We start from the raw sequence: 13770 nt of genomic DNA, 5'->3' as shown, positions 1-13770 counted from the left end.
AACCAGACTGACTGGTGCTGTATTGGGCGGCAATGTTACTGGTGCCACAGGCTGGGAGCGAGGGATGAGAGAATGTCATTCTTCAAGCACTCACTCGGCTACTGATGGAATGAATGACTGCGGGACAATGATGGAGCAGCCTCCGCTCACATCTCCATAAGCATCACTTTATTTCCCGGAGAAGGGGTGGGAGGGGGGAGGGGGGGGGAGTAAAATAAACAAAGTTAGCCCCAACATATCATTCTGGGTGCGCGGGATGTGAAACCATGGCTCCAGGGCTCACTTGGATTGTTGTTGCTTTCTGCTACCTCACAGACTCTACAGGTAAGCAAGTGGACTTTTTTTAATGTTTTGAAAATTGGCGCTTTTCAGATAAATACCGATGCATCCCTGTTTCCCCCTCTGCGTTAGGGCGAAATTTAGCTTACACTGGTGTTCTGAAACCTGTAATCCGTCCATTATTTTCAACGCAGTTGCTGCATCAACAGAAATTCTGCAGTGCACACAAGTCTAACACGCCCGTCACCCACACGGCGACGCTCCCACCGTGTATATCTCCCGAAACCACTCACATTCTGCGTTGAAATGCAAGATCGATCTCTAATCAGGGAGCGAGCGGTGCTGTTTATCGCTCGCCGTTAACCTGCCACTCTTTTTTTTAAGGGTTTATTAACGCCGAGCTACACACGGAGACGGCGGGGAATGAACAGCCGAAAGGCAGACCCGTGTTACAGGGAACCGCCAAACCCCAGCGATTAATCCACAGCGTCCACTCAACAACCGAGATCAAACACGATCGGCTCGACACGAAAATCCGAAATAGCAACATCGCTGCTCACGTAGGTTCCATGCAATGTGTTCCGTGTCCGCCTTAGAACAACAGACAGCTGAGCTATGTGTACACATTCCCACCTAGAACCATTTTGAAGTATTTCAGCCCTGCTCGGGTGCAGATGGTTTAAGATTTGCGTTTTCTTGCCAAAAATAAAACCTGTTTTGCAAGATGAGTGGGGGGCTGAGCGGAGAACATCACCTCCCCTCTAACAAACCGTGCAAAACTCCAACAGAGAGGACTTAGGAGATGCTGCTCAGAATGTACTCCAACAGAGGAGGGAGGGGTGGCTTGAGATCTGACCTCATTCTACCATTCATTAGTTAAATAAAATTTTACATTTAAAATAACGAGCAGAAAGATTCATTGCGGAGATTAAGGACCTCCAACGCTAGTCAGCGTTAAAGTTCTCGATAAAAAGCTGTTTCGTTTTGTTCCGCCTTCCAGCACACAGGATCTACAATGCCCTAAAAATCCGCCTGTATTATGTTAATATTGCAGTAACATACGCTATAGATGTAACTTTGAGCTCATGAAACTGACGTTTCTTAATGCCACTGTGCACTTTGTTTTATAGTTCATTCATCTGGCACATGCAAGTTTCCAGGTAGATGTGTTCGGTTCATCCTTCATTTTGGATCTTGATCTAAACCAGTGAGTATTTATGTAGAACAAATATCAGAAGGCCGTTGTTAGAAGAGTGAAACAACATTTAGAACCCAAATTTCCACCAGCCTGGCTGTGTGGCAATATATTATATATATCTAATTATATATATATATATATCTAATATCAATAATAGTAGATTCAAATTTTAAAATGAAATTAATCATACTTCTAATACCTGAAGGTTTGTAAACTAACAAATAAATTTGGGTTAAAAAATGGGTTAATAACTCAGTGGGTCAGGCAGCATCTCTGGAGAACATGGATAGGTGATCCTCTGAAGAAAATTCCTGACCCAAAACATCACCTATCCAAGTTCTCCAGGAATGCTGCCTGATTGGATGAGTTACTCCAGCACTTTGTCCCCTTTTGTGTCAACCAGCACCTGCAGTTTCGTGTTTCCAGTGAATTTGGGTAAATGGGAATGTATCCAACATTCTGACGTAAATTCAGTGTCCCGAATTACTTTAATGTTCTGGTTTTATCCGGTTTCCTGATATTACTCTCACAAGCATGATGACATTCCTGCTGTGGACAACTAATAGCTCAAAACGGAGCTAACTGCAGGGAGGCTGACATAGAATGGTATGCTCAGAGGTTGCTCAGAACTTACATAATATTGGTTGACCCAAAAAACGGTGTTTGCTTTCATTCTGTGTCAAGCATTTCCCTCTTTTCTAAGGCATCCCTGCTATGGGGGAAATAATTTTACTGTCTATTCAACCTATCCTCATAATCCTCAATAGGGCGGCACTCTAGTGCAGCTGGTAGAACTGCTGCCTCATAGCACCAGATACCCGGGTTCGACCCTGACCGTGAGTGCTGTCTGTGTGGAGTTTGCATGTTCTCCCTCTAACCGTGTCAAAAGGCATACGGGGTTTTCAGGTTAATTGGCCTCTGTAAAACTGCCTCTAGTGTGTAGAGAGTGAATGAGAAAGTGGGAGAACATATAATTAGTGTGAATGGATAATCGATGGTCAGCATGGAATCAGTGGGTCAAAGGGCCTGTTTCCATCCTTTATCTTTAAATTAATTGCATATACCTGTAGGAGGCCACCACAGAATCCATATACCTGCACTCCCTGTATGTTCATGTACCTATCCAAAAGCCTTTATGTGATATACCTGCATGTTGGCTTTCAGAAACTTGTGTACATACCTGGTTCCTGGTTCCTTTAAAAATAACTAGTACCCAATCTCTTACCATTTAGTAAATGCTGTGCCTTTCAGTTCGGTTCACCAAAGTGTATGCCCTCCCATTTTCCCTTTACATTGCATCTGCCACATTTTCACCCATAAACTTCAAATGTAATTGTTATTTATATTATATTGATTTATTTCACAATACTGATCTTTCAGGGGGTAGAGTATTTCAAACTGATGCACATGCAGTGTCTGATTTACAACTAGTCTAGGTCTGGGCCGAAAGGGCAGAGCTGAGTAATTGTATTCAATAATAAAAGGAAGTTGTGCAACATGTTGGTGTTTTTTTTTGTTGCTGTTGACATTAGCTTGTGTTGGACTATTTCAACCTGATAACAGACTGCACAGGCAATTGGAGAATTGATGCATGACAGATTGAGAGTTTTAGGGAAAACCACTGACAGAATAAAACACGAGGCCAAGTGTTGACAACAAACATTCGCTGCAGTAGCTTCTATCAAAATCTGACAGTCAGAATGTTTTTCCCAGAATGGAAAAAATCTAAACTTGAGGCCATAACTTTAAAGTGAGAGTGGATAAGTTTAAAGGAGATGTGCAGACCAAGTTTTTTTTTTACATAGAGAGTGGTGAGAGACTGGAAGTCGCTGCCAGGGATGGTGGTGGGGGCAGATACAAAGTGGCATTTAAGAGACTTTTAGATAGGTACATGGACCTGCAGGGAATGGAGGGATATGAAATCTGTGCCAGCAGATAAGATTTGGTCTTGGCATCATGTCGGCACAGACATTGTGGGCTGTTAAAATGTGTCGGAAAGAACTGCATATGCTGGTTTAAATCGAGGGTAGACATAAAATGTGCTGGTTTAAATCGGTCTGAAAAAGGGTCTCGATCCGAAATGTCACCCATTCCTTCTCTCCAGAGATGCTGCCTGACCTGCTGAGTTACTCCAGCATTTTGTGTCTACCTGTGGACTGTTAAAAAGTCTGTTAGAAACATAGAAACATAGAAATTAGGTGCAGGAGTAGGCCATTCGGCCCTTCGAGCCTGCACCGCCATTCAATATGATCATGGCTGATCATCCAACTCAGTATCCCGTACCTGCCTTCTCTCCATACCCTCTGATCCCCTTAGCCACAAGGGCCACATCTAACTCCCTCTTAAATATAGCCAATGAACTGGCCTCGACTACCCTCTGTGGCAGGGAGTTCCAGAGATTCACCACTCTCTGTGTGAAAAAAGTTCTTCTCATCTCGGTTTTAAAGGATTTCCCCCTTATCCTTAAGCTGTGACCCCTTGTCCTGGACTTCCCTAACATCGGGAGCAATCTTCCTGCATCTAGCCTGTCCAACCCCTTAAGAATTTTGTAAGTTTCTATAAGATCCCCTCTCAATCTCCTAAATTCTAGAGAGTATAAACCAAGTCTATCCAGTCTTTCTTCATAAGACAGTCCTGACATCCCAGGAATCAGTCTGGTGAACCTTCTCTGCACTCCCTCTATGGCAATAATGTCCTTCCTCAGATTTGGAGACCAAAACTGTACGCAATACTCCAGGTGTGGTCTCACCAAGACCCTGTACAACTGCAGTAGAACCTCCCTGCTCCTATACTCAAATCCTTTTGCTATGAAAGCTAACATACCATTCGCTTTCTTCACTGCCTGCTGCACCTGCATGCCCACTTTCAATGACTGGTGTACCATGACACCCAGGTCTCGCTGCATCTCCCCTTTTCCTAGTCGGCCACCATTTAGATAATAGTCTGCTTTCCTGTTTTTGCCACCAAAATGGATAACCTCACATTTATCCACATTATACTGCATCTGCCAAACATTTGCCCACTCACCCAGCCTATCCAAGTCACCTTGCAGTCTCCTAGCATCCTCCTCACAGCTAACACTGCCCCCCAGCTTAGTGTCATCCGCAAACTTGGAGATATTGCCTTCAATTCCCTCATCCAGATCATTAATATATATTGTAAATAGCTGGGGTCCCAGCACTGAGCCTGGCGGTACCCCACTAGTCACTGCCTGCCATTGTGAAAAGGACCCGTTTACTCCTACTCTTTGCTTCCTGTTTGCCAGCCAGTTCTCTATCCACATCAATACTGAACCCCCAATGCCGTGTGCATAAATTGTTATAAGGTCATAAATGGTAGGAACCGAATTAGGCAATTCAGCCCATCAAGACTACTCCACCATTCAATCATGGCTGATCTATCTCTCCCTCCTAACCTTATTCCCCCTGCCTTCTCCCCATAACCCCTGACACCTGTACTAATCAAGAATTTATCTATCTCTGCATTAAAAATATCCACTGACTTGGCCTCCACAGACCTTCTGTGGCAAAGAATTCCATAGATTCACCACCCGCTGATTGAAGAAATTCCTCCTCATCTCCTTTCTAAAGGAACGTCCTTTAATTCTGAGACTATGATCTCTAGTCCTAGACTCTCCCACTAGTGGAAACATCCTCTCCACATCCACTCTCCACATCCACTCTATCCAAGCTTTTCATTATTCGATACGTTTCAATGAGGTCCCACCCTCATCCTTCTAAACTCCAGCGAGTACAGGCTCAGTGCCGTCAAACTCTGTTCTATGTTCAATGAAAAGAGATTGGATAAGTAGAATAGGAAAATGGAATAGAAATTAGAGAAATATGGGCCAAACGCTTACAAAAAGGACAAGCTTAAATGGGGCATCCTGGTCAGCGTCGATGAGGTAGGCTGAAGTGCCTGTCACCATGATAATTCTATGATTCCATGATTCTAAGTGTGTTGATGTGTGAGATTATATATTTAGCTTTTGCAATAGAAAATGACAATTGAAATGGTGGGGGAATATCTTAATTTGCTCAGTGTAGGAAGGAACTGCAGATGCCAGTTTACACTGAAGATAGACACAAAATGCTGGAGTTAATTTGCTCGTTCTTCTCAATTTACTCAGGCATGTTTTGCACTCAGAACTATTCAAACCATTGATTTGAATATAATTTGTGGATTTTGCCTTCCTTGAAGAACACAAATAAATAATCCTGGGATGAGCAAATAGTTTAAAATTGTTGGGAAAATTCCATCATTGTTCCTACTGTCAAAGTTTACTGTGATATAATTTTAAAATTATCCAAACTTATTATTTGACAAGATTTAATAGTGCAGTTATTTTGGACTCTCAGAAGATTTATATGAGAACATAAGTCTTCCTTTCATGTAACGAGCTACCGGTAGTTCGTCCATGGTTTGGGGGATGTTACACAGAGTTGTATCTGCAGGGTGGCTTCTGCTTCTGACAATGGAAGCAGAGTATACGAAGCACCTGCTTCCCAACTGCATAAAAAGACACGAAGTGCAGGAGTAACTCAGCGGGTCGGCTAGTATCTCTGGACGACATGAATTGGTGAATTTTCATATTGGGACTCTTCTTCAGATTGCATCTGCGACTCCAGGCATTATCCATGTCCCCCGGCGATGCTATCTGACCTGCTGAGTTATATACAATATAAATAAATAACACAGGACAGCACAGTGGTGCAGCTGGTAGAGCTGCTGCCTCACAGCCCAAGAGTCCCGGGTTTGATCCTGACCACGGATGCTGTCTGGGTGGAGTTTGCGCGTTCTCCCTGTGATCCTGTGGATTTTCTCCAGGTACTCTGGATCCCTCTTGCATCCCAAGGCTTGTTGATCAATTGACTCATAAATTGCCCTAATTGCCCTAAAGGGAGCGGAAGCGAAAGCGGGATAACATAGAACCAGTGTGAACTGTTGATCGATGGTTGGCATGGGCTTGGTGGGCTGAAAGACCTATTTCCATGCTGTTTAGCTAAATTACACTAAACTAAACGAGACATTCATTTAATTGAATTTAAAAAATGATGGTAAATACAGGGTGCAATATGTTTCCTTAGCTTGCTTTTGGACAGTTTTGTCCACAGCTCCATTTTCCACAATCTCTGTACATTTTCATTATGTAGCTCAGTGAAGCAAATTCCATTTCATGCGGATATGTCAAGAAAATGTGCACAAATAATTCAACCATCAAATGGGCTATCCCAGAGAATTCTCTTCAAACTGACAGCCAGAACCGATGAAAAGGTTCATTAACCTGAAAATCATCTCTTAAACATTACCAGCAACGCCGACAGAATTATTTTTACAGCATTTGGTTTATGTTACAAGGTTATAAACTGAGCACAAGTCCACAATTTTATTCACTTTTTTTTAAAATAAAGTATTTTGTGAACTGTTGCAGTTATGTCCAATGCCCATTAGTACACTGCTTACTTCCACACTTTTCATTTATTCATGTTTTGGGATCCGACTGTCACTGGCTTGCATTTATTGCTGATCCCCAACTGCACGTGAGAAGATGATGGGAAGTAATCTTAGAAACATAGAAAATAGGTGCAGGAGCAGGCCATTCGGCCCTTCGAGCCTGCACCGCCATTCAATATGATCATGGCTGATCATCCAACTCAGTATCCTGTACCTGCCTTATCTCCATACCCCCTAATCCCTTTAGCCACAAGGGCCACATCTAACTCCCTCTTAAATATAGCCAATGAACAGGCCTCAACTACCTTCTGTGGCAGAGAGTTCCAGAGATTCACCACTATCTGTGTGAAAAATGTTTTTCTCATCTCGGTCCTAAAGGATTTCCCCTTTATCCTTGAACTGCAGCAGTTCAATCTTCTTGAACTGCTGCAGTCTGTTCGGTGAATTCTTCTGTGGTGTTATTGGACTGTGAGTCCCATTTGGATTTAGACACTGCACCAGTGTTTAGTTTAGTTTAATTTAGAGATACAGTGCGTTAACAGCGCGCTGACCAGCGATCAGTATCTACTAACAGTATCCTACACACTAGGGACAATTTCCAATCTTTACCGAAGATCAACCTACAAAAACCTGTGCGTCTTTAGAGTGTGGGGGGAAACCGGAGCACCCGTGGAAAACTCACGCGGTCACGGGGAGAACGTAAAAACTCCATACAGACAGCACCCGTAGTCAGGATCGAACCTGGGTCTCTGGTGCTGTAAGGCAGCAAATCTACAGCTGCGCCCACCGTGCAAGTGCATGACTTGGAGGGGAAGCTCCAAGTACATTTGCCATCTTCTAGGTGACAGAGGTCCCGGGTTCGGAAGGCGCTGACAGAGCCATCTGGTGCGTAACAACAGTATATTCTGAAGTTGGCAGAAGTGATGGGCACTGTGCAAATGTCATGGAGGTAATGAATGTTTAGGTTGTTCTAAGGGAACCTGCCAAGTGGGCTGCTTTGCTTTGATGGTGTCCAGCTTGAGTGTTACTGGAGCTCATTCAGGAACGTGAAAAGCATTCCATTGGACTGCTATTCATATTTCCTTATGACGTAGAAGACCATTCAGCCCATTGAATCCATGCCAGTTCTCAGAGCCAACCCATCAGTCTCATTCCCCACCTATTTCCCAGAATATTCATCCCTATTGCCTATTAACCACACCTGATTTTCCTACCATCCACCTACACAGAGAGTAATTTGCAGTTGGCAATAAACTTAGGGGCAGCACAGTGGTACAGCTGGTAGAGCTGCTGCCTCATGGCGCCAGAGACCCGGGTTCGATCTTGACCTCAGGGGCTGTCTGTGTGGAGTTTGCACATTCTCCCTGTGACTACATGGGTTTCTTCCAGGTGCTCAGGTTTCCCCCAAAATCCCAAAGATGTACGGGTAGGTTAATTGGCCTCTGTAAATTGCCTCTAGTGTGTAGGTTTAATGTTTAACAAAGGAACTGCAGATGCTGGAAAATGGAAGCTGAGAAGGAAATGCTAAATTCAGTCTGAAGAAGGGTCTCGACCCGAAACGTTGCCTATTTCCTTCGCTCCATAGATGCTGCCTTACCCACTGAGTTTCTCCAGCATTTTTGTCTACCTTCTAATTCAGATTCAGATTCAGATTCAAATTTTAGTGTCATTGTGCAGTGTACAGTACAGAGACAACGAAATGCAGTTAGCATCTCACTAGAAGAGCGACATAGAATATGAGCAATATATATATATGTTTACATGCATACAGTCATAGTAGTGCAATTATTTTTTTTCCTGGTGGAAGGAGTGTCCGGGGGGGGGGGTGATTGGCAATCACCGAGGTACAGTGTTGAGTAATGTGACAGCCGCAGGGAAGAAGCTGTTCCTGGACCTGCTGGTCCGGCAACGGAGAAACCTGTAGCGCCTCCCGCATGGTAGGAGGGTAAACAGTCTGTGGTTGGGGTGAGAGCAGTCCTTGACGATGCTGAGCGCCCTTCGCAGACATCGCTTGCTTTGGACAGACTCAATGGAGGGGAGTGAGGAACCGGTGATACGTTGGGCAATTTTCACCACCCTCTGCAGTGCTTTCCGGAGAGTAGATGTGTAGAGAGTAGATGCAAAAGTGGGATAACATAGAACTAGGTGAACGGGTGATCAAAGGTCGGCATGGACTCACTGGGCCGAATGGCTACTAACCAACTGTCCTGCCCTAAGTTGCTCTAAAAGCTCAGAGGCATCAGAGTGTGAGTCATTCGCCAGGATTCCCAGCCTCTGTCCTGTGCTTCTAGTCACAGTATTAGTGTAGCAGGTGAGACTAAGCTTCTGTTCAATGGTGGATGACTCGGTGATGGTAATACATTGAGTTTCAAGGATAGGGGGTTAGACGTTCTTTTTGGAAGCGATCATTACCTGTCACTGAACCAATGTATTGTATTGTATTGTATTCAAATTTATTGTCATTGTCTCAGTTAGAGACAACGAAATGAATTTCCCTTACAGGCAGTATCATAAAAATAAAAATAAAAATAAATAAATAATAATAAATAATAAAACATATTAAAAATAAAATAGAATTTTAAAAAAAGCACAAACACTGAAAGTCCACGACACAACATAACACAGTGGCACCAAGGTGAGGAAGGCACCATAGTCCAGCCAGCCTCCTCTCCGTTCTTCCCAGATGTTCACTCGTGGTCGAGGCCTTCCTAGCACCCGCAGTCGCCGCCCCGGGTGGCCCGATGTTCAGGCCCTCACGCCGGGCTGGTGGAACGCCGACGCCGAACCCCGACGGTGAACATCCTCCTCCTCAGCGGCCCGGACCTCCTGAACAGCCGCCTCCCGTAGCCGGAGTCCGCAGCTCCCGAGTCCGCAGGCCGAGCTGGGCAGAGTCGCAGGACCCCGCGCTGTCCATCAGCGCCGCCCGCGTTGGGAGCCCGCAAACCGCAGCTCCATGATGTCGGTGCCACAGGTCCAGCACTCCGGGCTCCAGACGGCGACCCCCGGCAAGGCATCGCCAGCCTCGCGATGTTACAGCGCTGTCCTGCCGCTGCTGGAGCTCCGGTCGCAGGAAAGTCCATGCCAATCCAGTAGGTAGGCCGCTGGTGGTGGGGGGGGGGGGGGGGCGAGGACGCGACTCGAATAAAAGTTGCGTCTTCACCAGGAAGCGGCTGAAGGACGGTATCCCCCGCACCGTGCCCTCTTCCCCCACATCAAAACACAAAAAAAACACAAAAAAACACACTTTTACATAACTAAATAAACAAAAAAACAAAAAGATACCGGGGTGTAGGTGGAGGCAGCTGGCACCAGCGCCACCGGAAGTACAACAATGCAAAGGAATCCCGTGGTGTGAATGTTATTATTTCACATTATTCACCCATGCCTGAATCTTATCTAGGTTTGCTGCATGCTGGCACCGACTGCTTCATTACACGAGGAACTGTGATTTGAACTCACATCAAGCTCCCACAAACAAGGGGCGTCACAGTGGTGCAGCAGGTAGAGCTGCTGCCTCACAGTGTCAGGGACCCGGGTTCTATCCTGTCTACGGCTGCTGTCTGTGTGGAGTTTGCACGTTCTCCATGTGACTACATGGGTTTCCTCCGGGTGCTCCGGTTTCCTCCCACATCCCAAAGACGTGTAGCTTTGTAGGTCAATTGGACTCTGTAATTTATCCTTAGTGTGTAGTGATTGGATATGAAAGTTTGATAATGCAGAGCTAGTGTGAACGGGTGATCGATGTGGACTCGGTGGGCCGAAGGGCCTGTTTCTGTGCTGTATCATTCAATCAATCCTATCTCCATTTCTGAACTCGTGATGGAAAATGTCAATGATGAAACAACTAAGGATGGTTGGAACCAGGACACAATCCTGAGTAACTCCTGTCAGGATGACCTGTAGCTGGGATGATTGATCTCCAAGTTCACAACCCTATTCCTTTGAGTGTGGGATTTGAAACTTTGTTCTAGGTTTAGAGCAAACATGTAACGTGGTCTGGCCAGGATTTGTCCCCCCCCCCCCCCCCCCCCCCCCCACTACAATCTGTCTGAAGAAGGGTTCTTGTCCAAAACGTAGCCTATCCATGTTCTCCAGCGATATTGTCTGACCCACTGAGTTACTCCAGCATTTTGTGTCTTTTTTTTCCAGGAGCTGAGGTAGTTCTGACAAAACTCAAACAGTGCATCAGGGGTGGTCAGGTTACTGGTTAATGCTGCTTGACAACACTGTTGACAACGGCCTCCAGCACTTTGCTGATAACTAAAGGTAGATCAGCCACCTTTGTCCTGCTTTTTTTGTACAGGAGTCAGAGTATTGAGTATAGAAGTTGGGAGGTCATATTGATGTTGTATAAGACGTTGGTGAGACCACATTTAGAATATTGTGTTCAGTTCTGGGCACCATGTTATCGGAAAGATATTGTCAAGCTTGAAAGAGTTCAGAAAAGATTTACGAGGATGTTACCAGGACTAGAGGGTGTGAGCTATAGGGAGAGGTTGAGTAGGCTGGGTCTTTATTTTGTGCAGTGCAGGAGGATGAGGGGTGATCTTATAGAGGTGTACAAAATCATGAGAGGAATAGATCGGGTAGATGCACAGAGTCTCTTGCCCAGAGTAGGGGAATCGAGGACCTGAGAACATAGGTTCAAGGTGAAGGGAAAAGATTTAATAGGAATCCGAGGGGTAACTTTTCACACAAAGGGTGGCGGGTGTATGGAACAGGCTGCCAGAAGAGGTAGTTGAGGCTGGGACTATCCCATCGTTTAAGACAGGTTTAGAGGGATATGGACCAAGCTCAGGCAGGTGGGACTAGCGTAGCTGGGACATGTTGGCCAGTGTGGGCAAGTTGGGCCTAAGGGCCTGTTTCCACATTATGACTCTATATCTATGATCAATCCGGATAATTTTCCACTTTTTCAGGTGAATGCCATTGTAATTAGATAGGAGCAGTATAGCAAGAGAAGCAAGTAGTTCTGAAGTGCAAGTTTTCAGTATTACTGCTGGGATGATGTCATTTAGAGTCATTGAGTGATGCAGCTTAGAAACCAGTCCTTTCACCTCCTGAGTTTGTGCCAACCTTCAACCATCCATTTATACTAATCCTACATTGATCCAATATATATTGATTGAAAGATACAGCACAGAAGCAGGCTTTTTGGCTCCTGAATCCACATTGATTATCAATGATTCACATCAGTTCTATGTTATCCCACTTTTGCATCCACTCCCTACATACTAGGGGCAATTTACAGAGGGCTAATCAACCTACAAACCCGCACTCCTTTAGGATGTGGGAGGAAACCGGAGCACCCAGAGGAAACCCACGCAGCCACAGGAAGAACGTGCAAACTCCACACAACAGCACCCGAGGTCAGGATAGAGCCCTGGTCTACTGCGATGTGACAGGAACAGCCTCACTGTATTAACGCAGCTGTATTGGGTACTCAAACTGTTTCACCCAGAGAGTTGTGAATCTGTTGAAATTTCACCCAGAGAGTTGTGAATCTGTGGAATTCTCTGCCACAGAAGGCAGTGGAGGCCAATTCACTGGATGTTTTCAAGAGAGAGTTAGATTTAGCCCTTTGGGCTAAAGGAATCAAGGTATGTGGGGGGAAAAGCTGGAATGGGGTACTGATTTTAGATGATCAGCCATGATCATATTGAATGGCAGTGCTGGCTCGAAGGGCTGAATGGCCTACTCTTGCACCTATTTTTCTATGTTTCTTTATTATGTTATAAGTGAATCAAATCATTAGAGTAGACAAAAGAGACTGCAGATGCTGGAATCTTGAGGAAAACACAAAGTGCTGGAATGACTCAACGGGTCAGGAAGCATCTGTGGAGGTGGAGGGAATGGATAAGTAACGTTTCGCGTTGGGTCCCTTCTTCCAGCCGGAAAGAGACCCAACCTGAAACATTGTTCATGCATTTTCTCCAGAGATGCTGCCTGACCCGCTGAGTTACTCCAGCACATTAAAGTTTCAATCAGCTGAGGGCCAGTTTCTGAGGTGATACTGAGCTCAGGAAGAAGCTGAGATGCATCATCTATTTGACATCTGGCTGACCGGGATTGGAAATGCTTCAGGTTTACCTGCAGCACTCACATGTGTGACCCACCCGTACTGAGAATAAGAGCTTTGTGAAGCTCCTTCTGTTCAGCGTTTAATTGTCTATTACTATTCGTTACTAGATGCATGAGGATTGCAGAGATTTGACTTGACCCATTGACTGAGATCTCCTAGCTCTGCCAATCGCCTTGCCTTGGGGTGGTTTAACGTGTATTGGTCCTGCCTTCCAGCTTCACTGGGTTAACTCCTGCCCAGTTTTACGTACACCGTGTCCATCCCAGTTTTAGGCATGTCATGTGCATTCCTCTCTGACCCGGGTTTGATACCCTTGCTTGATTATAAAAGTAAAGTGCAGGAGATTTTATGTGCAGGAGTGTTATGAGGATACATCTTGTGCTGATACATCTTTCTGCTGCTTATGATAGTCCACAGTACCTGTTGCAAGCTGCCAGATGTGTTCTGAGCCTGTCGTTTAGCACGATGGCAGAGCCACTCAACACCATGCACTGTGTCTTTGAGGTGAAGCTGGAACTTCACCTCCAGAAGAATTATGTTGTGATCACTACTGTAAGGCTCCCATGGGCAGCTGGATCTGCTTGAGTAGATTATGAAGGACGTAATCAAGTCGGCAACCTCTCATTTGTTCATTCACTGCCTGCCACAGACCCAACCTGGCAGCTTCGTTCCGTAGAACTCAACCTGCTTGGTCACTGATTGTGTTACCAACCAACTTTAGTTTTTAATTTAGTTTAGTTTAGAGGTACAGCTGGGA

General features: G+C 45.2%; 1 protein-coding gene across 2 annotated transcripts in view; it reads left to right on the top strand.

Annotated features, from left to right (window-relative positions):
- Nucleotides 1-235: 235 nt before the first annotated feature.
- adam11 (ADAM metallopeptidase domain 11) overlaps nt 236-13770 on the top strand; it is a 140530-nt gene continuing 126995 nt past the window's right edge. For both annotated transcript variants that reach the window (XM_033035391.1, XM_033035390.1), the window contains exons 1-3: nt 236-324; nt 664-839; nt 1410-1486. In XM_033035391.1, coding sequence (XP_032891282.1) covers nt 267-324; nt 664-839; nt 1410-1486 — 311 coding nt within the window. In that variant the 5' untranslated portion in view covers nt 236-266. The remainder of the gene's footprint in view (nt 325-663; nt 840-1409; nt 1487-13770) is intronic.

Source organism: Amblyraja radiata, chromosome 16 (assembly GCF_010909765.2).
Source record: "Amblyraja radiata isolate CabotCenter1 chromosome 16, sAmbRad1.1.pri, whole genome shotgun sequence".
Lineage (NCBI taxonomy): Eukaryota > Metazoa > Chordata > Chondrichthyes > Rajiformes > Rajidae > Amblyraja > Amblyraja radiata.
Note: the sequence above shows the minus strand (reverse complement) of the source record. Positions and strands in the feature narration are given on the sequence as shown.